The 26060-nt window shown below is 38.0% G+C and overlaps 1 protein-coding gene across 1 annotated transcript in view; it reads left to right on the top strand.

Moving 5' to 3' along the window:
* PRTG (protogenin) overlaps positions 1-26060 on the top strand; it is a 128814-nt gene that overhangs the window by 83268 nt on the left and 19486 nt on the right. Inside the window, exon 12 of the mRNA XM_029238541.1 lies at positions 25273-25368. Within this exon, the coding sequence (XP_029094374.1) occupies positions 25273-25368 (96 nt within the window). The remainder of the gene's footprint in view (positions 1-25272; positions 25369-26060) is intronic.

The raw sequence follows: 26060 nt of genomic DNA, 5'->3' as shown, positions 1-26060 counted from the left end.
AGTGCGCATTGGGTTAGTGAATTGAGATCTAATACTGATACTGATGGTGAATTGAGATCTAAAAGATAATGATGGTGAATTGAGATCTAAAAGATAATAGAAGTTAACTAGGTGAAGGACCTTAATGGAATAATGAAAGACTTAAAGGAGGCATGATGTAAACATAGTCATAGACTAATCATCAAAACAGGCTAAATACTGGTATATTTTCCTGTCTAAACAACTTGATTTATCAGTTCATTTGGATAAGCTGCTGTGATTAACATAATCCTGACAGAGTTTATTGAAATTGTACTTTTCTCTTCCATTTTGAGATGTTTGAACTCTTCAAAGACTTTGCATAACATCCCAGAACGTAGGCTGTCCTATGTAAATGGAGGCTTCTTGAATTGGCCAAGATAGGTGACTCCATTGACACTTACTTTATCATAGAAACTAGAGCAGTTGCTTCAGCTGAAGGTAAAAATGGCATCTTAGCTTTCTCAGCATGCCAGGATGTTAACAATAACTTAGGAAACCTGTGCAGACGGTAGGCACCACATTGTGCCTGATTATCACAATTTATACATCTTCCCTGGTAGATTTTGTAAATATATCTAGCTAATCATTATTTCAAATTTATATACCTCCTGCTTCCTTCTAAGAAAGATTTGGAGTAACTCAATACAGAAACACAAAACTCAACAAAATAAAGAAATAGGTGATATAAGGCCCAGTGTTAGTAAGTGTTTGGGATTAAAGAACACTCATATTAATAGTGGGAGTGTAAATTGATACACAGCTTTTCTAGGGATAATTAGGCAACACCAACAGGGGGTGGAATAATATACACTCTTTTACCCAGCAACTCTATTAATAGAACCTGCCATAAGAAAGTATTATGAACATGCACAAACACTTACCACAAGGATGCTCACTGTAGTGTATGGGGTCATTTATAATTGTGAAAAGCTGGAGAAAACCTAAATATTCAGCTACAGAGGTTTAATAAAGTAAACTTCGTACATCCATACAATTTGAATAAATGTAGACATTAGAAGGAATGTTTTAGAATATTTAATAATAGGAATAGTTGTCCATAGGATATTAACTGAAAAAAAACAGTTATGAAATATAAAATATACTGAGTATGGGTGCATATGGATAGGAAAGGGAATGAAAAAACATACAAACTAATGTTCACAGTGCTTATCTCTGGGTGCCAGTCTTAAGGATATTTTATTTTTATTTCTTTTGGCCTGAGTTACATAAATTTTCTGTAACAAACACGTATTTGATCATAATGAGAGAAAACAGTAAAGTATATTTTAATTGACTATACTTAGATGAAAAAATTGGAGCAAAGAGAAATCAAGATTGAAAGAGTCAGTGAAACCAGTATAACGACTTCTTTGTTGCGTGCTGTAAGATCCTGTACAGTTGCTAGAAATGCCTATGAATTTAGCTATGAGCTTCCTTGCAGCCAAAGCAAACCACAAACACTGGTAGCTGGGGGGAACAGGATATTTTAATTATTAGAAGATTTTGATATACTAACTAAATTCCCAAAATACAGTACCTCCGAAAAAACCATATGCTCACATTGTTGGAGAGTCTCTGTGAATCTGTATTGAAAACTATATTATGCTTGACAATGACTTAAGCTAATAAGGGAAGAAGATTCCTGTAGTTTCTAGGATCATTTAACAAGTTACAGCGTTTTGGATGACCTAGAGATACTAACGGAGGAAACAGTTAAAATAAATATTTTGAACTTTCACATTTCTCCATCTGGATGACCAAGTATGATGATTTTTAGTATGGTTTCCCTTTCTTGAATACACTCCCACTCTTTTCATAAAATGGCCTTTTGTCTCAGAAGAAAAATCAGGGCAGATGGGCCTTAATTCTGACCCTACAAAACTATAGAAACTATATTTGAAACACTCTTTTTAAAAGGCCCTTTTTTCTATGCGTATATCCACTCTGAGAGATTACAATGATTGTTTTAATCATATTAATTCTTTGTCCCATGTTAACTGAATTGCACACTTTATGGCCCTGATTTCTTGGTTTACTCTATTCCTAGGCTGTGTATATTACAAATTGGCATTCCAGTGTGAGTCATTGAGAATTAAGGAAACAAATATGCATTTGCATTATTTACGTACAGAGTCCCAGATATTTCTAGAAATCTTACAAGAACCCTAAAAACAAGTTGGTACTTTTCATTGTCTTGTCAGGCAAGAGTTGAATACATTCATATGGATAAATATAGATAAATACAGAGATAAAATTGGCCACTAAGAAAACACTATTCTGGAGTTAGAAAAGCTTTTGAAACTATGATAGTTGCTCTTCAACAAGAAATATAACAAATTTGCAGTTACAGAAAATGTGTATTTTAAGTTATATTTCCCTTAATTAAAAAACCCTATATTATAGTCATAGTCTAACCTGTGTAATATTCTTGCCAAAAACATTTAGTCTGGATCTAACAATGAGGAAACAATTAGATAAATCCAGATGTGAGATAGTCTATAAAACATCTGGACTGGATTCTTTAAAGATGTCATTGTCATTGTCACAAAAGATAGGAAAAGGACAGGGAACAATTCTAGATGAAGAAGCAGTGTGTGACCCTCAATTGGATTCAGGAATTTGGGCGGGGGTGGGGAATATAAAGGACATTATCGGTGGGAAATTTAGAAATAGACTATGTATCAGATAAAATTGTGTCATTGTTAAGTTTATTGGGTGTAATAATGGTATTGTGGTTATATATGTTTCACCTTGTTCTCAGGGGAAACATGTCCACGTATTTAGGTGTGAAGTGTATGATAATTCAACAAAAGAAAAAGTGGTGTGTATATGTACACTTGAGCACATGCACATACAGATAAGAGAATAAGAAATAAGGAAAATATATCAAAATGTTTAAAAAATAAAAGGTTAAAAATGCTCTGTGCTGTGTGTTTAATTAGTTTCTCCAAGTTAGGAATGGTTTTACAATGATTATGCACATGCTTAAAACGACAGCACTTCTGAAATAACGATTGATTATATAAAACAATTTTCTAGAGATGTGTGGGATATTTAAGTTATATCAATTGGCATACATTGTAATATACTTTTGCCTACTGAGAAAAAAAATACAGAAAATCAGTTTCTTATTCATACTATCCAGTAACCCTTCCAATTAAAGGTCACTTGAGGAACTAAAAACAAATTATTTCCTTAAACAACTAAATATTTCTTCTGTCCTTGGAATGTTTATAAACTGGTGTTTATAAAAATATATTTCTTTCTTTTGGCTGCACTGCATGGCTTGCAGGATCTTAGTTCCCCAACCAGGGATTGAACCCAGGCTACGGCAGTGAAAGTGCCGAGTCCTAACCCCTGGACCACCAGGGAATTCCCTTATAATAATATATTTCAGATTGAATATAAGAAAACTTAGGTCTTCTGTTGAATATTTTATTTCTCAGGAAATGTTTTTAGTTTAACTTCATATGTTCAAATTGCTTCAGATTCTCTATCATATGTGTTGAAAACTATTTAAAGATATACTGAATAACTTCCAAGCATCCCCAAACATCTTCAGTGTCTTTCAGTACCTGAAAGATTTAAGGTTTATAGAGAATTTGAGTGGACTGTTTATAGCCAATTAACATGGTAATGACCTGCACCTGCTTGTATCAGACTCCCAGAAGTCTCTTATCTGCTAACATTAAAATCAATTTTGAAGTGGTACCTTCAGCAAAGTTTAAGTAAATTGCTGTAATATAGTGCTTCTTGTGAGTTCTAAAGGAGGCATAAATAAGTAATGCAATCATGTTTTATCACCATGATTGATGAAGCTGATATTTTACCAGCTTGCATTTCCTACTTGAGAAGAAATTTAAGACTGGCTTCAAGCTGTCTACCTGCTTCTCTCCCATCTTGTAAGCATGCTTTTAACTGCCGAGGGCTGAGATTTGGAGGAATGGTTATCAGACCACAGATGTTTTTGCCATGAAACGGTGCACCTCCAACCAAGTCACCGTGGTTCAGGAGATGATAGATGGTATTTTCATGTTGCCTCACAGAAAGGTCAAAATGGCATGGCGAGCCCATGACAGTGAAAGGGAGAAATGTTAGTCCTGGAAGGAAATTTATTTCATGGCTTCAGGGGAAGTTTGGTTGTCATGAATAGGCTCTCTCTGTCAGTCTACAAAAATATTGTTTGTAAGGCAATGATGTATGTCAAACAGACAGTGTCTGTGTGTTGGCAGACAGAGCAGCTAGTTAAATGCTAAGCCAAGTACAGTAGCGCAAGTCAAGTACTTTGGATGCTTTTACGGTAAGAATTGCTCTTGATAGAAATATCAACATAATCAAAGGAACTTATTTCACTTTCTTACGTAACGACTTTAAGTAAACTTCCTTTGTAAGTTTTACAGCCTTTTAAAATGCACCCCCCCATTCTAACACTTTTTCTGTGTTAAAAATTCTTATAATCAGCAATCGCTCTATTTTATTCACTTTTAAATTATTTAGGAACATATATGTGGACCAGCCTTATTGGTACGCTTCACATAAAGCTGTTATCAATTTTGAGACAGTTAAGCCCCTGCTTTTTTGGAGTCTTCGTTCTTTTTCTCTTCCCCGACCCACAGGAACTATCAACTATGGGCATAATTCCATTGATGGTGTGGTAGGAGAGACTCAGTGGCATTGCTCACTCATCTTACAAAATTAGACCATGGAAGTGCCTTTCTTCCATGGGGATTCCCAAAGGGAAAGGAATGCCATAAGAAAAGAGCATAAAAGATCAAAAACTGTGTTTCTTGGAGCCTCCATTATCACTTTCAGATTTGTTTTTCAGCGTTTGGATGAAAATCAGATTCATTCATGGCAACGCGTTCAAGTAGAAATCTTCAACCCCAAATATTTCTTATCCAGACAACCCAAAGTGTAATACATTTGTCAAAAATAAAAAATAGATTTTTTTAAAAAGTCTTGAAAGCCTAATAGATGTAGAAAATGAAATCACATGATCAAAAAAGAAATAACGTGATCACAGTATTCGTGAACACAATATAATTGGGAAAGCCTTATGCTTCTGGATTTTAGAAAACAATCCCAGTCTTTTGGGGAAGGTTTTGAAATTAGAGATAACCAATAGGATGTACTTATTTTGGTAGGAAACTAATCTCAAATGTCACATACAAAGAACTTTCTTCCAAATTATCCTAAACTCAGTAGGAGAAGGGGATGTTTTTACTGGGAGTGAGAGGTATTATTTGTCTTAGGGCCCTTCAGGGGTGCAGGACAAAAGGGACTGAGTCTTTTCAGGTTTAGACAAATACTCAACCATCAGCTTCCAGAGAGAGCTGTTCTACAGAACACAGAGGGAAAGCTGGGAGAGTGGGGGATTGCCCATTCCATCTGCCATTCTGTCTGTTTTACACTCAGATAAATATTCTGGATTACCACAGAATACATTTATAACATTTTGGCATGGTGATCATTAAAAAAAAATACTTTCTTTAAATTTTTAATGCAAAGTGAATTATGTTTATGATTAGCAATCCCTTGCAGAAGTTCAGTTCATGAACAAAAGGAGAATGCATTTTTAATCTAGGCTTAAAGTAAAATTTACACTCTTTTAGCTAAAAAACCTCTTTGTAAATCAGCATACTAGCGCATTTATGTAACGCATTATTTCAACCATCATGAACTTTTTCCATTCTAACATAAGTCTGATAATACAAGACAAAGAAATCCCTCTTAGAAGAGACTTGGTCTCCTAATGGCATCATGGTTTAGAGAGAAGAGAAACACTAGTCTTACAGCATTTCAATAACTTGGAGCCAAATCACATCATTCAAATGTGATTTGTGTTTTTGTTACTGTGCTTACACATAGCATTTTAAAGTAGAGCATTTCACTCAGCTTTCCTTTCCCACGCATCCCCCTTAGCATTTTTCCTGCTCCTCTGCTGCTGGACCAGACTTGATCTGGCCCCAGATTCTATGTCAGAGGCCGTGACCCAGGTGTCATAGTGGTCCATACTGCTGGCCTCTTCTCTGAATAATTATATGGGGTATTGTATTGGAAGGACAGGCTTGGGGGCAGTGCAGTCACCCTGGCTAGCCAGACCAAGGAGCTCTCCCGTCAAACTGCAGGGAAACAATGGGCTGAAAAGGCTCACACAAAACCTTGTAGCACAAAAGATTAAATTAAAAATGGACATTTAGGGCTTCCCTGGTGACGCAGTGGTTGAGAGTCCACCTGCCGATGCAGGGGACACGGGTTCGTGCCCTGGTCCGGGAAGATCCCACATGCCGCGGAGCAACTGGGCCCGTGAGCCATGGCCGCTGAGCCTGCGCGTCTGGAGCCTGTGCTCCACAAGAGAGGCCACGATAGTGAGAGGCCTGCGCACCGCAATGAGGAGTGGCCCCCGCTTGCCACAACTAGAGAAAGCCCTTGCACAGAAACGAAGACCCAACACAGCCAAAAATAAATATACATTTAAAAAAAAATGGACATTTGGCCAGACACTAGGTTTCATCCCACAGAATGTCACCTTTCTCACTTTTTCTGAGCATTTCCTTCTTTAACAATGTTCATTCTTCATATGTTGACCTTATAGCAGCAGATTTTCAGATTGCTGCTTTTAGATTACCTTTGCATATATATTCTAATTTACTTGATTATTTTTAATGCTTTGAGGCTGTCTTAATTGTGACACTTTGTTGCTAATATAAGCAAAGCTTTTCTTTAGCAGTGGTTTAAGTAAGTAATTTAAAGTAGTACGTAGTGGGTTTTTTGTTTGGCAGTGGCGCAGCATGTGGGATCTTAGTTCCCCTACCAGGGATCGAACCCGTGCCCCCTGCAGTGCAAGCGTGGAGCCCTAATCACTGGGCCACGAGAGAATTCCCACATAGTGGTTTTTAAAGTAATGCTTTTTGTTCTCTTTAGCTGTTTTATTAAGCTACTCTAGCATGTTTCATGTCTGTAAATTGAGCAAGTGGCAGGAGACTGTCCCAAAGTAGATGTGATTATTTTACCTTCTTTTGGTCCTAGGAGGATTATTTTTCCCATCACCTGAGAAGCTTCCATAACAAGATGGGGAATAAAACTCATTAAGTCTTTATGAGATTTGAATGTTAGAAATTATGTCAGAGGTGGACTCACTGCTGTGAGGTAAAAGTTTTTTCATGGTCCTGATCTCAGGTTTTCTCTTAATTTTATCTACCCCTGATCTGTCCACTTTGGCCTGGCTCTTTTCAAGCCTTCTGGAGCCTCACCAACAAGCAGCAGCCAAAAGAAACAAAGGCTTGGTTTTCATGACCCCAGTGTTATTATTGGTCCACAGCTGAACACTTTGTAAATAAATAATAATTTTCTATTGTGCATTTTTCAGGAAGCCAAGCTTGTAGAAATGTCAGTAGTATAGCAAAGGATCCATAAAGTTTGAATTGATGATCGTCTGTTTTACCATCTGAGTTCATCTCCAATCAGAAAACACTTGGTCTTTATAGTGTTTGGGTGAAGGTATGGTGTGGGAACTTCCGACGAAGTGAGCCTTTTAGTTTTTACCTTTTGTGTCTTAAATAAAGATGTGTAAGGATGGAACAATGATCAAAATCCAAAAGGATTGGAACTCTTAAATGTTTTCTCCTTGAAGTAAATTTTATTCCTTAATGGTTAAATCTCTGATTATTCTGCTTTTGTTCTACTGTGTAACAGATTACTTTGAATGTACATTAGTATCACCCACTTATTCAGGGCCTACTTCAGAGATAACCTAAATCCGGAAACAGGCCAAAAAATAGGGTTTAAGTCATAAAGCCATGCAGTAGGAGAGGATGACATTCTTTAGAATGTATTCTCTTAATTTTACACATGTTCTCACATGTTTTGCTCTCTGACTTCTAAAACATCAGTGATTATAGGGTCCCTGGCTTTATCACATAGGCCCAGAAGCACAGAATTGAAGCTGAAGGACAACAAAAGCAAGTTTTAAAAAACCTAGCTACCCTATGTTGTAGAAGATATAATAAGTGAACTTACAGTCCAACTTATTTCTAGCATACTAAAGAATCAAAGAGATTTGAAATAGATTTTTGGGTATTTTATATAGAAAAATGGTTAATTTTTAAAGGAAAGCTAGTTTACTTATATAGAAGTATCTTTATAAAATTAAAATAATAATTCTTATTTTATAGAGTTGTAAAGATTATTTAAGATAATGCATATAAGTACATATTAGTTTGTTGGCATATAAAAGATAATACATTTTCCCAACAATTCTTTACCATTTTATTATTACTGCAGCTGCACAACCAAAAGCAAGTCTCCACGCTTTTCTGTGCCTCAATTTCCCCATTTATAAGATGTGGAAAAATAATACCTAATCTTCCTTCCTTCCCTAAGAACTAAAGATGCTAATTTGAGGTAAGATGTGCCTTCTATTTCCAGTTAAAGTTTCCTAATGTGCTTCATTTTGACCCTGCTAAATATAGCTGAAGGGGAGAAGAAATCTTTATTAAAAATCTAAGTAGGGCTTCCCTGGTGGCGCAGTGGTTGAGAGTCCGCCTGCCAATGCGGGGGACGTGGGTTCGTGCCCCGGTCCGGGAGATTACCACGTGCCGCGGAGCAGCTGGGCCTGTGAGCCATGGCCGCTGAGCCTGCGCGCCCGGAGCCTGTGCTCCGCAACGGGAGAGGCCACAACAGTGAGAGGCCCGCGTACAGCAAAAAAAAAAAAAAAAATCTAAGTAATCAGGGCTTCCCTGGTGGCACAGTGGTTGGGAGTCCGCCTGCCAATGCAGGGGACACGGGTTCAAGCCCTGGTCTGGGAAGATCCCACGTGCTGCGCGGCAACTGGGCCCGTGAGCCACAACTACTGTGCCTGCGCGTCTGGAGCCTGTGCTCCGCAACAAGAGAGGCCGTGACAGTGAGAGGCCTGCGCACCGCGATGAAGAGTGGCCCCCGCTCGCCGCAACTAGAGAAAGCCCTTGCACAGAAATGAAGACCCAACACAGCCCAAAATAAATAAGTAAAAGTAAATTAAAAAAAAATTATCTCCATAGAAAAATCTAAGTAATCAAGGTGCTTCCCTGGGAGTCCAGTGTTTAAGACCCACGCTCCCAATGCAGAGGGCCTGGGTTCAATTCCTGGTCGGGGAACTAAGATCCCACATACCACAACTAAGCACTGGTGCTGCAACTAGAGAAGCCCACGTGCCATGACGAAGACCCTGCACAGCCGAAATAAGGAAATTAATTAATTTTAAAAAAAGATAATACGTTTTCCCAACAATTCTTTACCATTTTATTATTACCACAGCAATTCATATTTATTGTAGAACAGGTAGAAATATAGGAACCAAAGTAGCTAAAAATTTGACCGTATAGAGCTAGATATCACTGTTAACATTTTGGTACATAAGGTGATACATTTTCATTCCCCTTTATAGCTCTTCCTCTGATGTCCCACCACTTCCTTGCTCCTTAACTCCATGTTTTCTGCTACCCCTAACCTCACCGCTTCCTGATGAATTTATTCTGTTAAAGGACCTAGATAACCAGATGTCATTCTTACCCTTGGTGACTTCTCTGCAGCTTTGTATATTGTCAGCTGACCTTCTCTTGGTTTCCATGGTATTTTACCTTCCCTGTTCTCCTCATGACTCTTTAAGACCACTTCTCTTCTTGCCCCCAGGTTTCTAGTCCTTGCTGTCTTTCCTCTCCCATGGCACCGCATCCTCCATTTAAACGACTGTTGAATGTAGTTCTCCATCCTAACTGCTGGCTCCAGCTGACACTTTTGGTCGCCCGCTGGTCAGCTCCACTTGAATGCTCCTCTGGCATCTCTGATTTGGCATGTCAATGCCTCCACCAAGCATATCCTCTTCCATTTCTGTCGGTCAAGCCAGGCTGGAACTTGGGAGCCTTCTTACTCTTTCTTCTCGTTAATCCCTTATCTCAACCATCTCATTTAGTCACCTGTTTTCTGTGCATATGTAATAAAATCCACAATGCCTAGCCTGGCTCTCAAAGCCCTGTGAAATCTAGCGCCAGCCCAATTTTTCTTTGTGACCCTCACTCATCATGCACCTTTGCTGAGCTCTTTCCTGTCACTCATCCCTGATCCATGTGTTCCTGTCCCCGAGCCTTTGCTTATACTCTTCCCATGACCTCAATCTCCTCTTCCCCATGCTTACTAGGCCAGATTCTGTTCAGATGCGTTTCTTCCATGAAGTCCTCCCCACCACCCAGACTACTAGTAACCATTCCCTCTTTTGAATTCCCTTAGAGTTTCAACAGATCTCTTTGTAGCAGTCACTCCTGTCTTGCATGGTGCTTTTTTGTACCTTTGTCTTAGCTCCCCTAGTACACTATTACATAAACAAACTTGAGAGCAACTGATATATTTCAATTTCCTAATTTTAAAGATGAGGAAACTGAATTCCAGGAGACCACCTTTGCAGCCACACAGCTATGAAATCCAAGATTAAAATCCAAATCCCCCAATTCACAAACCAGCCCCCTCCTCTACACTTATTTATTCAGCACTAAAAAGCACCTACTCGAGACTTCCCTGGCAGTCCAGCAATTAAGACTCCACGCTTCCAATACAGGGGACATGGGTTTGATCCCTGGACAGGGAACTAAGATTCTACATGCTGTGCAGTGTGGCCAAAAAGCAAAACAAAACAAAAAAGCAATAAAAAATGAAAAGCACCTACTCAGTGCCAGACATTCTTCTAAGCATTATATATATATAAACTAATTTAATTCCCATTTTATAGAAGAGGAAACTCAATGCAAACCCAAGTAGTCTGGTGCCAGGGTCTATCCTTTCACCATTGTACCATCCTGCCCTTCTTCATAAGAGGGAGGAGGGATTAGGAGTTAGGGGATGTTTCTAATAATTATATTATTACTACTGATAATTCTATCTCTACATTATTTTTATTGGTAGGTTATTATTATTATTGATGTTATTATCATACACTGGCACTACTTGAAGCACTTTATGGGAATCAGTTTATATCATCCTCCCATCACCTCAAGAGATAGATGCTTTATCATCATCATACCCATCTTTTAGCCAAGGTAAAGAAGAGAAAATAACTTCCCAAGTTAACACAGTATTGACCAAGCTAGAATTGAAATCCAAGGAGTCTGGGCCTGACATCTCAGCCCTTAACCCTCATGCTAAACCGTCTCTTAGGTTCTTAGTAGTGCTGAGTCACTGGGAAAGTTATCTTCTGTTTGTCTCAGCATCCTCCTCTGTTATGGGACAGGTGACAAAACACCTTACTCACAGGGTTTTTAAAGTTCATGTGAAATATTTCTATGTATGACAAATGCTGATCCAAGGCAGCCCTTCTCCCTTTTACAGCTTTACATCTCATGAAATCTTTAATTGGCGAAACTAAAGCAGTCACCCTAGTTCATGCATGCCTGTTTTGAATTGCTCATTCATCAGTTTCAGCTGATATCTGAATAAGCTCTCACCTTAGTAGCTAGATGAGTCATCACTCTCCTTACAGGCTCACAGGTGCCATCTAGTGATAGAGAAGAGAAATGCAAGTTAGGTAAAACCCTGGAAGAAGGCATGGGTTTTTTTTGTTGTTTTGTGGTGTTTGGAAACACGTTGCAGTGAAAAATGGGTATATTGTACCAAAAATTTTAGTAGGTTACTTAAGATTTTGCATAAAGATACAGTTAATTCACTGTTGTTAAATCATATGCTTTTAGAATGGAATTAAGACAGGTTCTTGATCAGTTTTAATCTGTGTGCATCTTTCAAAGACCTTGGCATTACAGGGAGTCTCATTTTATTGATCTTTGTTCTTCTTGTTCTGAGTTGTTGTCACTGAAGGTAATAAACACCTAATTGTTAAAAATGGATATAATTAACAAATTAATTTGTTGTGTCCATCTGCTTGCTGTATCTAATGCTAGTCCGCAAACTTTTCCATATTTTGTTTTTGTGAAACCATCTACTGTTCTTCCATTAGGAAAGAAATCTACTAAGTTGCTTTCCAAAGCATTCATCGTCATCAGGTTGTTTCTTTGTTAGCAAATGATAGCTTTTGCGACTAATATGGAGGACATGGGTGAAGGTGGACTTGACGCTGAGAGGATTATACTCCATGTGACATGGTTGCCAAAACAGCAAGTATTCTTCAGGGCATAAACACAAAACACAGCTCCTTCAATCATGTATACAACTCAGACACACACTTGAGAGCTTTTGCCACATTCCCTATGAACCAGGGAATGTTAATGAGGGTAGAGGGTAGTTAGAGCTCAGCTTCAGTGTATGCTAATTGCAAATTTGCTGATACTCTGGATTCTAGACCTTGCTTGTATGAGCGAACAGCCTTCATGCTCATTTGCCTTCACAAAGACGATTCCCAGACTTAAGTGCAGCGTAGTTTTGGCAGTGCCTTTTCTGTTCTCCCAGGCAACTTTACTCATAACAAAAACAACAGTAATGTTGTGTTTACTAATTATAGGAGCTACCGTACAAAGTCCTTAATAGGCATGATTTCATTTAATACTGTTTAAATCCCTATAAGGCTCCATGTGTTTGTATTTTTCACAGATCTTTTCCTGTAATTGATATCTAGTCTTATAGCGTTGTGGTCGGAAAAGATACTTGATACAATTTTAATTTTCTTAAATTTACCAAGGCTTGATTTGTGATCCAGGATATGATCTATCCTGGAGAATGTTCCATGAGTACTTGAGAAAAATGTGTATTCTGTTGTTTTTGGATGGAGTGTCCTATAAATATCAATTAAGTCCATCTTTTTTTTTAACATCTTTATTGGAGTATAATTGCTTTACAATGCTGTGTTAGTTTCTGCTTTATAACAAAGTGAATCAGTTATACATATATATATGTTCCCATATCTCCTCCCTCTTCCGTCTCCCTCACTCCCACCCTCCCTATCCCACCCATCCAGGTGGTCACAAAGCACCGAGCTGATCTCCCTGTGCTATGCGGTTGCTTCCCACTAGCTATCTACCTTACATTTGGTAGTGTATATATGTCCATGCCTCTCTCTCACTTTGTCACAGCTTACCCTTCCCCCTTCCCATATCCTCAAGTCCATGCTCTAGTAGGTCTGTGTCTTTATTCCCGTCTTACCCCTAGGTTCTTCATGACATTTTTTTTTTACATCTTTATTGGAGTATAATTGCTTTACAATGGTATGCTAGTTTCTGCTTTATAACAAAGTGAATCAGTTATACATATACATATGTTTCCATATCTCCTCCCTCTTGCGTCTCCCTCACTCCCACCCTCCCTATCCCACCCCTCTAGGTGGTCACAAAGCACCGAGCTGATCTCCCTGTGCTATGCGGCTGCTTCCCAGTAGCTGTCTGTTTTACGTGTGGTAGTGTATATATGTCCATGCCACTCTTTCACTTTGTCACAGCTTATGCTTCCCCCTCGCCATATCCTCAAGTCCATTCTCTAGTAGGTCTGTGTCTTTATTCCTGTCTTACCCCTAGGTTCTTCATGACATTTTCTTTTTCTTAAATTCCATATAGATGTGTTAGCATATGGTATTTGTCTTTCTCTTTCTGACTTACTTCACTCTGTATGACAGACTCTAGGTCCATCCACCTCATTACAAATAGCTCAATTTCGTTTCTTTTTATGGCTGAGTAATATTCCATTGTATATATATGCCACATCTTCTTTATCCATTCATCCGATGATGGACACTTAGGTTGTTTCCATCTCCTGGCTATTGTAAATAGAGCTGCAATGAACATTTTGGTACATGACTCTTTTTGAATTACGGTTTTCTCAGGGTATATGCCCAGTAGTGGGATTGCTGGGTCATATGGTAGTTCTATTTGTAGTTTTTTAAGGAACCTCCATACTGTTCTCCATAGTGGCTGTACCAATTCACATTCCCACCAGCAGTGCAAGAGTGTTCCCTTTTCTCCACACCCTCTCCAGCATTTATTGTTTCTAGATTTTTTGATGATGGCCATTCTGACCAGTGTGAGGGGCTACCTCACTGTAGTTTTGATTTGCATTTCTCTAATGATTAATGATGTTGAGCATTCTTTCATGTGTTTGTTGGCAATCTGTATATCTTCTTTGGAGAAATGTCTATTTAGGTCTTCTGCCCATTTTTGGATTGGGTTGTTTGTTTTTTTTGTTATTGAGCTGCAAGAACTGCTTGCAAATTTTGGAGATTAATCCTTTGTCCTTTGCTTCATTTGCAAATATTTTCTCCCATTCTGAGGGTTGTCTTTTGGTCTTGTTTATGGTTTCCTTTGCTGTGCAAAAGCTTTGAAGTTTCATTAGGTCCCATTTGTTTATTTTAGTTTTTCTTTCCATTTCTGTAGGAGGTGGGTCAAAAAGGATCTTGCTGTGATTTATGTCATAGAGTGTTCTGCCTGTGTTTTCCTCTAAGAGTTTGATAGTTTCGGGCCTTACATTTAGATCTTTAATCCATTTTGAGCTTATTTTTGTGAATGGTGTTAGGGAGTGATCTAATCTCATACTTTTACATGTACCTATCCAGTTTTCCCAGCACCATTTATTGAAGAGGCTGTCCTTTCTCCACTGTACATTCCTGCCTCCTTTATCAAAGATAAGGTGACTATATGTGCGTGGGTTTATCTCTGGGCTTTCTATCCTGTTCCACTGATCTGTATATCTGTTTTTGTGCCAGTACCATACTGTCTTGATTACTGTAGCTTTGTAGTATAGTCTGAAGTCAGGGAGCCTGATTCCTCCAGCTCTGTTTTTAGTTCTCAAGATTGCTTTGGCTATTTGGCGTATTTTGTGTTTCCATACAAATTGTGGAATTTTTTGTTCTAGTTCTGTGAAAAATGCCAGTGGTAGTTTGATAGGGATTGCATTGAATGTGTAGATTGCTTTGGGTAGTAGAGTCATTTTCACAATGTTGATTCTTCCAGTCCAAGAACATGGTATATCTCTCCATCTATTTGTATCATCTTTAATTTCTTTCATCAGTGTCTTATAATTTTCTGCATACAGGTCTTTTGTCTCCTTAGGTAGGTTTATTCCTAGATATTTTATTCTTTTTGTTGCAATGGTAAGTGGGAGTGTTTCTTGATTTCACTTTCAGATTTTTCATCATTAGTGTATAGGAATGCCAGAGATTTCTGTGCATTAATTTTGTATCCTGCTACTTTACCAAATTCATTGATTAGCTCTAGTAGTTTTCTGGTAGCATCTTTAGGATTCTCTATGTATAGTATCATGTCATCTGCAAACAGTGACAGCTTTACTTCTTCTTTTCCGATTTGGATTCCTTTTATTTCCTTTTCTTCTCTGATTGCTGTGGCTAAAACTTGCAAAACTATGTTGAATAAGAGTGGTAAGAGTGGGCAACCTTGTCTTGTTCCTGATCTTAGTGGAAATGCTTTCAGTTTTTCACCATTGAGGATGATGCTGGCTGTGGGCTTGTCATATATGGCCTTTATTATGTAGAGGAAAGTTCCCTCTATGCCTACTTTCTGGAGGGTTTTTATCATAAATGGGTGTTGAATTTTGTTTAAAGCTTTCTCTACATCTCTTGAGATGATCATATGGTTTTTCTCCTTCAGTTTGTTAATATGGTGTATCACGTTGATTGATTTGTGTATATTGAAAAGTCCTTGCATTCCTGGGATAAAACCCACTTGATCATGGTGTATGATCCTTTTAATGTGCTGTTGGATTCTGTTTGCTAGTGTGTTGTTGAGGATTTTTGCATCTGTGTTCATCAGTGATATTGGCCTGTAGTTTTCTTTCTTTGTGACATCCTTGTCTGGTTTTGGTATCAGGGTGATAGGGGCCTTGTAGAATGAGTTTGGGAGCGTTCCTCCCTCTGCTATATTTTGGAAGAGTTTGAGAAGGATAGGTGTTAGCTCTTCTCTAAATGTTTGATAGAATTTGCCTGTGGAGCCATCTGGTCCTGGGCTTTTGTTTGTTGGAAGATTTTAAATCACAGTTTCAATTTCAGTGCTTGTGATTGGTCTGTTCATATTTTCTATTTCTACCTGATTCAGTCTTGGCAGGTTGTGCATTTCTAAGAATTTGCCCATTTCTTCCAGGTTGTCCATTTTATTGGCATAGAGTTGCTTGTAGTAATCTCTCATGATCTTTTTTATTTCTGCAGTGTCAGTTGTTACTTCTCCTTTTTCATTTCTAATTCTATTGATTTGAGTCTTCTCCCTTTTTTTCTTGATGAGTCTGGCTAATGGTTTATCAATTTTGTTTATCTTCTCAAAGAAACAGCTTTTCGTTTTATTGATCTTTGCTATCGTTTCCTTCATTTCTTTTTCATTTATTTCTGATCTGATCTTTATGATTTCTTTCCTTCTGCTAACTTTGGGGTATTTTGGTTCTTCTTTGTCTAATTGCTTTAGGTGTAAGTTTAGGTTGTTTATTTGAGATTTTTCTTGTTTCTTGAGGTTGTATTGTATTGCTATAATCTTCCCTCTTAGAACTGACTTTGCTGCACCCCATAGGTTTTGGGTCGTTGTGTTTTCACTGTCATTTCTTTCTAGGTATTTTTTGATTTCCTCTTTGATTTCTTTAGTGATCACTTCGTTATTAAGTAGTGTATTGTTTAGCCTCCATGTGTTTGTATTTTTTACAGATCTTTTTCTGTAATTGCTATCTAGTCTCATAGTGCTGTGGTCAGAAAAGATACTTGATACAATTTCAATTTTCTTAAATTTACGAAGGCTTGATTTGTGAACCAGGATATGATCTATCCTGGAGAATGTTCCATGAGCACTTGAGAAAAATTTGTATTCTGTTATTTTGGATGGAATATCCTATAAATAGCAATTAAGTCCATCTTGTTTAATGTATCATTTAAAGCTTGTGTTTCCTTATTTATTTTCATTTTGGATGATCTGTCCATTGGTGAAAGTGGGGTGTTAAAGTCCCCTACTATGAATGTTTTACTGTCGATATCCCCTTTTATGGCTGTTAGTATTTGCCTTATGTATTGAGGTGCTCGTATGTTGGGTGCATAAATGTTTACAATTGTTATATCTTCTTCTTGGATTGATTCCTTGATCATTATGTAGTGTCCTTCTTCGTCTCTTCTAATAGTCTTTATTTTAAAGTCTGTTTTGTCTGATATGAGAATTGCTACTCCAACTTTCTTTTGGTTTCCATTTGCATGGAATATCTTTTTCCATCCCCTTACTTTCAGTCTGTATGTGTCTGTAGGTCTGAAGTGGGTCTCTTGTAGACAGCATATATATGGGTCTTGTTTTTGTATCCATTCAGCCAGTCTGTGCCTTTTGGTGGGAGCATTTAATCCATTTACATTTAAGGTAATTATCGATATGTATGTTCCTATTCCCATTTTCTTAATTGTTTTGGGTTTGTTATTGTAGGTCTTTTCCTTCACTTGTGTTTCTTGCCTAGAGGATTTCCTTTAGCATTTGTTGTAAAGCTGGTGTGGTGGTGCTGAATTGTCTCAGCTTTTTTTTTTTTTTGCGGTACGTGGGCCTCTCACTGCCATGGCCTCTCCCGCCATGGAGCACAGGCTCCGGACACACAGGCCCAGCGGCCATGGCCCACGGGCCCAGCTGCTCCACAGCATGTGGGATCCCCCCGGACTGGGGCACGAACCCCCGTCCCCTGCATCGGCAGGCAGACTCCCAACCACTGCGCCACCAGGGAAGTCCCTGTCTCAGCTTTTGCTTGTCTGGAAAGGTTTTAATTTCTCCATCAAATCTGAATGAGATCCTTGCTGGGTAGAGTAATCTCGGTTGTAAATGTTTCTCCTTCATCACTTTAAATATGTCCTGCCACTCCCTTCTGGCTTGCAGAGTTTCTGCTGAAAGATCAGCTGTTAACCTTATGGGGATTCCCTTGTGTGTTATTTGTTGTTTTTCCCTTGCTGCTTTTAATATGTTTTCTTTGTATTTAATTTTTGACAGCTTGATTAATATGTGTCTTGGCGTGTTTCTCCTTGGATATATCATGTTTGGGACTCGCTGTGCTTCCTGGACTTGATTAACTATTTCCTTTCCCATATTAGGGAAGTTTTCAACGATAGTCTTTTCGAATATTTTCTCAGTCCCTTTCTTTTTCTCTTCTTCTTTGGGACCCCTATAATTCGAATGTTTGTGCGTTTAATGTTGTCCCAGAGGTCTCTGAGACTGTCCTCAGTTCTTTTCATTCTTTTTTCTTTATTCTGCTCTGCAGTAGTTATTTCCACTATTTTATCTTCCAGGTCACTTATCCGTTCTTCTGCCTCAGTTATTCTGCTATTGATACCCTGTGGAGAATTTTTAATTTCATTTATTGTGTTGTTCATCGTTGCTTGTTTCCTCTTTCGTTCTTCTAGGTCCTTGTTAAATGTTTCTTGCATTTTCTCTATTCTATTTCCAAGATTTTGGATCATCTTTACTTTCATTATTCTGAATTCTTTCTCAGGTAGACTGCCTATTTCCTCTTCATTTGTTAGGTCTGGTGGGTTTTTACCTTGCCCCTTCATCTGCTGTGTATTTTTCTGTCCTCTCATTTTGCTTATCTTACTGTGTTTGGGGTCTCGTTTTTGCAGGCTGCAGGTTCGTAGTTCCCGTTGTTTTTAGCGTCTGTCCCCAGTGGCTAAGGTTGGTTCAGTCGGTTGTGTAGGCTTCCTGGTGGAGGGGACTAGTGCCTGTGTTCTTGTGGATGAGGCTGGATCTTGTCCTTCTGGTGGGATTACATCTGTATTTTCGTAATGAAAATAAATGAGGCTTAGAAAACTAAGAAACTTACCCAAGGCTACACAGTTGGTAAACAATGCATACAAAGTATTCATTTCCCAGTCTGTCCCCTTTGTTAGATTGAAATTAAGAGCAAGAGTTATAGCTTTCTAATGCTTGAGTCTTCCATACAGTGCCTGACTTTTAGTAGGTACTTGATAAATGTGTATTTGATACCTGTGAACTCTTTCTTGGCCAACCAGACTTCTGGTTCTGATTCCTTCTTATGTGAAACAAACTCAAGTAGAAGAACTGTAGTGAGAATGAAACAGCAGGGGAAGAAGGTGAGGCAGGTCCTAGAGCCAGTGGAGAAAGGTAAAGGGTATAGCCATAGTAGTGTTTCAGGAGGGAGAGCTTCATTTTCGGCCACAGGTTGACTCCCTAATAAAGAAAGATAGGTTAATTTGGCTGAGACCTCGATCACATTAACTTAAACTGACACTCCAGAGTTACGTATCAAAAGATTTTGTCAGATATGTGTTAAATTGATTTGGGCTTTCTTTCCTGCCCCTTCATCTTTATATATTGCTAAATCTTTAAGCAAGTTTAACCATAAACCAAATGCTACCTGTCACCCTCGAGACCATTAAGAAATTAGCCCTCACAGCAATCAGAGAAGAAAAAGAAATAAAAAGAATCCAAATTGGAAAAGAAGTAAAACAGTCACTGTTTGCAGATAACATGATACTATACATGGAGAATCCTAAAGATGCTACCAGAAAACTACTAGAGCTAGTCAATGAATTTGGTAAAGTAGCAGGATACAAAATTAATGCACAGAAATCTCTGGCATTCCTATACACTGATGATGAAAACTCTGAAACACTCCCATTTACCATTGCAACAAAAAGAAAAAAATACCTAGGAATAAATCTACCTAAGGAGACCAAAGACCTGTATGCAGAAAACTATAGGACACTGATGAAAGAAATTAAAGATTATACAAACAGATGGAGAGATATACCATGTTCTTGGATTGGAAGAATCAACATTGTGAAAATGACTCTACTACCCAAAGCAATCTACACATTCAATGCAATCCCTATCAAACTACCACTGGCATTTTTCACAGAACTAGAACAAAAAACTGCATGGTCTGTATGGAAACGCAAAAGACACCGAATAGCCAAAGCAATCTTGAGAACTAAAAACAGAGCTGGAGGAATCAGGCTCCCTGACTTCAGACTATACTACAAAGCTACAGTAATCAAGACAGTATGGTACTGGCACAAAAACAGAAATATAGATCAATGGAACAGGATAGAAAGCCCAGAGATAAACCCACGCACATGTGGTCACCTTATCTTTGATAAAGGAGGCAAGAATATACAATGGAGAAAGGACAGCCTCTTCAATAAATGGTGCTGGGAAAACTGTATAGCTACATTTAAAAGAATGAAATTACAACACTCCCTAACACCATATACAAAAATAAACTTAAAATGTATTAAAGACCTAAATGTAAGGCCAGACACTATAAAACTCTTAAAGGAAAACATAGGCAGAACACTCTATGACATAAATCACAGCAAGATCCTTTTTGACCCACCTCCTAGAGAAAGGGAAATAAAAACAAAAATAAACAAATGGGACCTAATGAAACTTCAAAGCTTTTGTACAGCAAAGGAAACCATAAGCAAGACGAAAAGACAGCCCTCAGAATGGGAGAAAATATTTGCAAATGATGCAAAAGACAAAGGATTAATCTCCAAAATATACAAGCAGCTCATGCAGCTCAATATCAAAAAAAGAAGCAACCCAGTCCAAAAATGGGCAGAAGACCTAAATAGACATTTCTACAAAGAAGATATACAGATTGCCAACAAACACAAGAAAGGATGCTCAACATCATTAATCATTAGAGAAATGCAAATCAAAACCACAATGAGGTATCACCTCACACTGGTCAGAATGGCCATCATCAAAAAGTCTACAAACAATAAATGCTGGAGAGGGTTGTAGTGAAAAGGGAACCCTTGTGCACTGTTGGTGGGAATGTAAATTGATACAGCCACTATGGAGAACAGTATGGAAGTTCCTTAAAAAACTAAAAATAGGGCTTCCCTGGTGGCATAGTGGTTGAGAGTCCGCCTGCCAGTGCAGGAGACGCGGGTTCATGCCCCGGTCTGGGAAGATCCCACATGCCGTGGAGCAGCTGGGCCCGTGAGCCATGGCCGCTGAGCCTGCGCATCCGGAGCCTGTGCTCCGCAATAGGAGAGGCCACAACAGTGAGAGGCCCGCGTACCGCAAAAAAAAATAATAAAAATAAAAATTGGCCCTGTTGAGGAGTGGTTTTTATGCTCCTTGTCTTGAGTTTTGAAGGAACTGGGACCAGCTCTTTCCCCTCTCTCTCATTCTCCTTCCCTCACTGGGTTTTGAGGAGGCTTGCACTGTCCTTTGTGGCTGCTCTTCCTGACTCTGCTGGTTTCCCCCTAAACCACATAGACTAAGTCTGCTGAGTCTTGTGTAACCAAGCACCACATACGTGGCAGTGCTTGACTCAAGAAAGGCTGTGACAGGGCAGGCCCTGGGAACTGGCTCCCTGTGGCATTTCACAGCGTTGATCCTGAGTGTATGCTTTGTCCCTTACGCATCAGAGGGTCTTTGCAGAACTGTAGAGTTTTAAGACTTGTGCTACTTTGCTGTGGTACATTATTTGTGCATTTAACTGTACTTAACATACTGGTCCTAAACTTTATTTTTTTACTCTGTATCCTTAATTTTGTTAATTGTGCAGCTGTTCTCTGTTTTCTTTCTTAGCTGGTAACTTTTATAGCCTGGTAATGCTCATTTTAACATTATGTGAAGGCTCTGGTCCTTGGGTCCCCTCTTAAATTTACAAAAGTAGATGAAATTGAACTTCTAGCAAATTGATGAACAATAATGAGCCAGGTTTTTCTGGGGTCTCTGGATTCGCAAACCAAAATAATACAGTGACTAGAATTTGAAATTGGACTCATTTTTAAAGCCTAAGAGAGAGGAGTACATGGCAAACGCAGGTGACCCACAGCTCAGCTTGGCCCCCAACCTGGCACTTTTTTTTTTTTTTAAGCGTGACGAAATGTTTATTATAAGTTCAAGCATGAATTGACACCAGAGAGTCCATACGAAAGGGAATCAATGTAACATATAGGACAGAGGACTTGTTCAGACTTCACAACTCACTAGACATAAGAATACATACGTCTTTGATGAAGCCACAAGAATGTAATGTGTGTATAAAGGCTTGTATCCGTAGTGGCACTTCTTATTTTTTTAAATAGATTCTTTATAGAGCATGAAGAGTAAATCACATGTGAACAAAGGTGAATGGATTTTTCCCTTTCCTTTACATTATTTTTCCCACCAGTATGTCCTATAATTTTATTTTTTTCTACTGAAATAATTTCCAGTTATCCTGGTTCATGTTTTACTTTTTTTGTGTGGATAGAAAGGAATCTTGTGTACCCAGTGTACTCTATTTGCCTGCCTGATGGTTTGCCTCTTCCTGACCTCACATAAACTAGCAGGGGGAAGGAGCCCAGCATTGGAGACTGTTGCTCTGGTTACGTGGATGATTTCCAGGTGGGCGTCAGAAGAGCTGCCTCTTCTTGTGTTGGGCTTGCTGGCGTCTGTGCTGAGTGGGTAATAGCCAGGTGCTGGCCATGTTGAGGAACCAACTCTGTTCTCCCATCTTCGTAGGACATGTAAGCTGCTTCTGACTGATCAACAACAACAACAAAAAGGTTAATTCTGGATTTAAAATTTAGTGTAAGCAGCTCATTTTTTTAAAGAGGAAGAAGGGAAAAACGAATCAATTTTAGGGCTAAAAATAACCATTCCAGAGAAGTATTTATGAAGTATTGATTGATTGTTTGCACAGTGGAAAAAAGATTAATCTCTCCACCTCTAATGATAACCCTCATCAAAATCAGCTTTCTACGAGAGTTTGCTGTATCTGTGTCTGGTTCCCTGAGAATGTGAGTTACTTTGGGCAAATTCTGTTTCATTCTTCCTTTTCTGTATCTCCTAATTCCTGGTGTAACACCTCATCACACTCAGGAGGCTTTCCTAAAAGTACTCTTCTAATTGAATAGAGACAGAATAAAGAAATATGTCTGAAGAACTTCTGCAGAGATCCAGTTGAATTTCATTTATACCCATTCAGAAGGAGTATTTGAAATACGGAACTCAGGATTCAGTTGACTAATGAGTTCAGCAATAAGAGGAAAGTAAGAAGAAAACAGATTCAAATGAAGTAGCCATTGATCTGAACAGAAACCTTTTGAATCTTAGAATTGCAGTGCTGAATGTTAGAAATCATTTCAGTGATGAAATTCAAATGTGGTTATGTGTTCCTGATAATTACTTTGTAAATTGAAAATATTTCTATGTTAAAATTTATTATAAGGAGACATACTTGCTGTGACAAAGGCACATGTATTTGTGTAAATTTAAAGGCCCTGTACTTTGTCAGAGAAATAGCCACAAGTTCCCGGTTCAGCTTTGTGTGACATTGGACATGCTACTAACACCTTTTTACCACAGTTTATCAAATGGGAATAACATATATCTTACAGGGTTTTGTGATACTCAAATAAGATAATGTATCTAAAAAACATTTTCTATAGGATGGTCAAATGTTGTTAGTCTTCCCATCTTTCTATCTAGAAAATACAGAAATGTTCTAAGTTGTATAAATTTTTCTTCTTGTGTAATTTTGTCAAAACAGATAGAAATAAAAATTTTATATTTTAGGACATCCTTTTAATGCATTTTAATATTAAATATTAAAACACATCAGTTTCAAAAATATTTATACAAATTCTTAAATTACATTAGAGAATTTAATAAACTTTACATCTTGTTTTTGGATATTAAATGTTTGAATTCAATCTAGAATTATTATATTGTTGTAGGGTGTTTTTTCACATTTGATATATCTATTAAGGATGATTGCTTTCCCTTGTGAAATTCCCTTGGATTTATTTATGTGTTTGTTTTTTTATTATTTAGAGAAGTATAATATAGAAATGCATTAAAATTAGAAATAGACTTAGCGTATGATCCAGCAATCCCACTTCTGAGTATATCTCAAAAGGAAGTGAGATCAGTACATCAGAGAGCTATCTGCACTTCCATATTCATTGCATTATTCACAGTAGACAAGGTGTGAAAACAACCTAAATGCCTGTTAACAGGTGAATGGATCAAGAAAATGGGGCATATATATAATGGAATGTTATTCACCTTTTAAAAAGAGGGAAATCCTGCTGTTTGCATAACATAAATGAACCTAGAGGACATTATGTCAAGTGAGATAAGCCAGAATACTACATGATCTCATTTATAAATAGAATCTAAAATAGTTAAACTCATAGAAGGAGAAAGTAGAATGGTGGTTGCCAGGAGTGGGGGAAATGGGGAGATGGGTACAAAGTTTCAGTTATGCAAGGTGAGTAAGTTCTGGAGATCTGATGTACAGCATGACTATAGTTATCAACGCTGTATTGTATACTTGAAATTTACTAAGTGTGTAGATCTTAAATGTTTTCACCACACATATACACACACACAAATGGTAACTAGTGATGGGTCTTCTAATTCACTTGATTGTAGTGATCATTTCACAGTGTATGCCTATACCAAACATCAAGTTATATGCCTTAAATATATACAAGCTTTATTTGTCAACCATACCTTAATGAAGCTGTGGGGAGAAAAAAGGAATACATTATTTCTGAATAGTTTTATTTTTGCCCTAAGCAAGTATTACTTTATAGTTAAATGTTATCATAAGCATTTACATTTAAATGTATTTATATCATTAAACTTCTTGAATATCTTCTAAAGTATATTATTTAAAATTGTAACCACTTAATTCCTCAAAAACCTGAAAAAAATTTTTGTTTAATATGTATGGGATGGACTTTAGTTTCTGTATTGTGTTAGTTAACGAACACCAGTAGAGGGAGCTCCAACTCATCTTTCTTGATAAATTTAGCTCTCAACTGAAAATGTTTGTTTGTGGAAAAGGGCACACGGTGAAATAAACTTAAATAATACGTGGTTATAAACATTTTCAAAGGTACTAAAGAATGACAACTGTAATTCTTCTTACCTTTTAGGGGGAAAACAATCTCAGTTTGATTTCCATGCTTTTAAGTTAACTACCCTCAAATAACTAAACAGAAAACTTCTATGTAGCATAACCACTTGTAAGGAAACCATCAGGCAGCCCAAGCCTTTTAAAGTCAAGAATCTATGTCTGGTCAGTTGAGGAAGAGGAGGAAGAACAGTGGTGGTAATGTTATTGTTTGAAATAAGTTTAAATAAAATAAAATTTTATCAATTGGTAGATAGTCACAATAGCAATGTCATAATAAGGCGAACTGCTGAGTCACTGTGTAGAACAAGGAGAGAGAAAATTTTCATTTTACTTAGAGCTCTTATGCATTCAGAAGGTTTTTAAACCAAAATCTAGAAAGGCTGTAGAACCTTTGTTCCTATCTAGAGGGCTGGGCCTAATTATTACCTGTTGGTTTCTTTATAGACCCGAGAAGAAAATATCATGTGAGATTGCTGGCTTACAACAGCATAGAAGATGGCTACCAGGCAGATCAAACAGTCAGTACTCCGGGATGCGTGTGTAAGTAAGAGTTACAGTAGCTTGTTTCACAATGTAAGACTCACACTCTTTTTTTCTCTACTTCCTTCTTTAAATTTAAGTCTCATTACTACTTGGATACCTTGGTGGTTCTATTACTTTCATATTCTCCAGGATACCTAACATAGTATCTTGAACAAGTACATACTCAGTAAATATTTAAGTGAGATGTATTTAATTATAAGAACCTATTTTAGTTTTGCAAGGAAGAGACCATTAGAAATTTAACTGTGGGGACTCTCCTGGTGGTGCAGGGGTTAAGAATCCGCCTGCCAATGCAGGGGACACAGGTTCGAGCCCTGGTCTGGGAAGATCCCACATGCCATGGAGCATCTAAGCCCGTGCACCACAACTACTGAGCCTGCGCTCTAGAGCTCACGAGCCACAGCTACTCAGCCTGCGTGCCACAACTACTGAAGCCCACGCACCTAGAGCCCATGCTCTGCAACAAGAAAAGCCACCACAATGAGAAGCCCATGCACCGCAACGAAGAGTAGCCCCTGCTTGCCACAACTAGAGAAAGCCCACATGCAGCAATGAAGACCCAACGCAGCAAAAATAAATTAATTAATTAAATAAAATTTAAAAAAAAAAAGAAATTTAACTGGGAAAATAACCCTGAATACCTACAAATACTAAGTTTTCTTTTATCTCCTTTAACCTTGAGGCTAATT

The sequence above is a fragment of the Monodon monoceros genome, unplaced genomic scaffold (genome assembly GCF_005190385.1).
Source record: "Monodon monoceros isolate NGI ecotype Baffin Bay Population unplaced genomic scaffold, NGI_Narwhal_1 Super_Scaffold_21, whole genome shotgun sequence".
Lineage (NCBI taxonomy): Eukaryota > Metazoa > Chordata > Mammalia > Artiodactyla > Monodontidae > Monodon > Monodon monoceros.
This window is presented reverse-complemented; position numbering and strand designations above follow the sequence as displayed.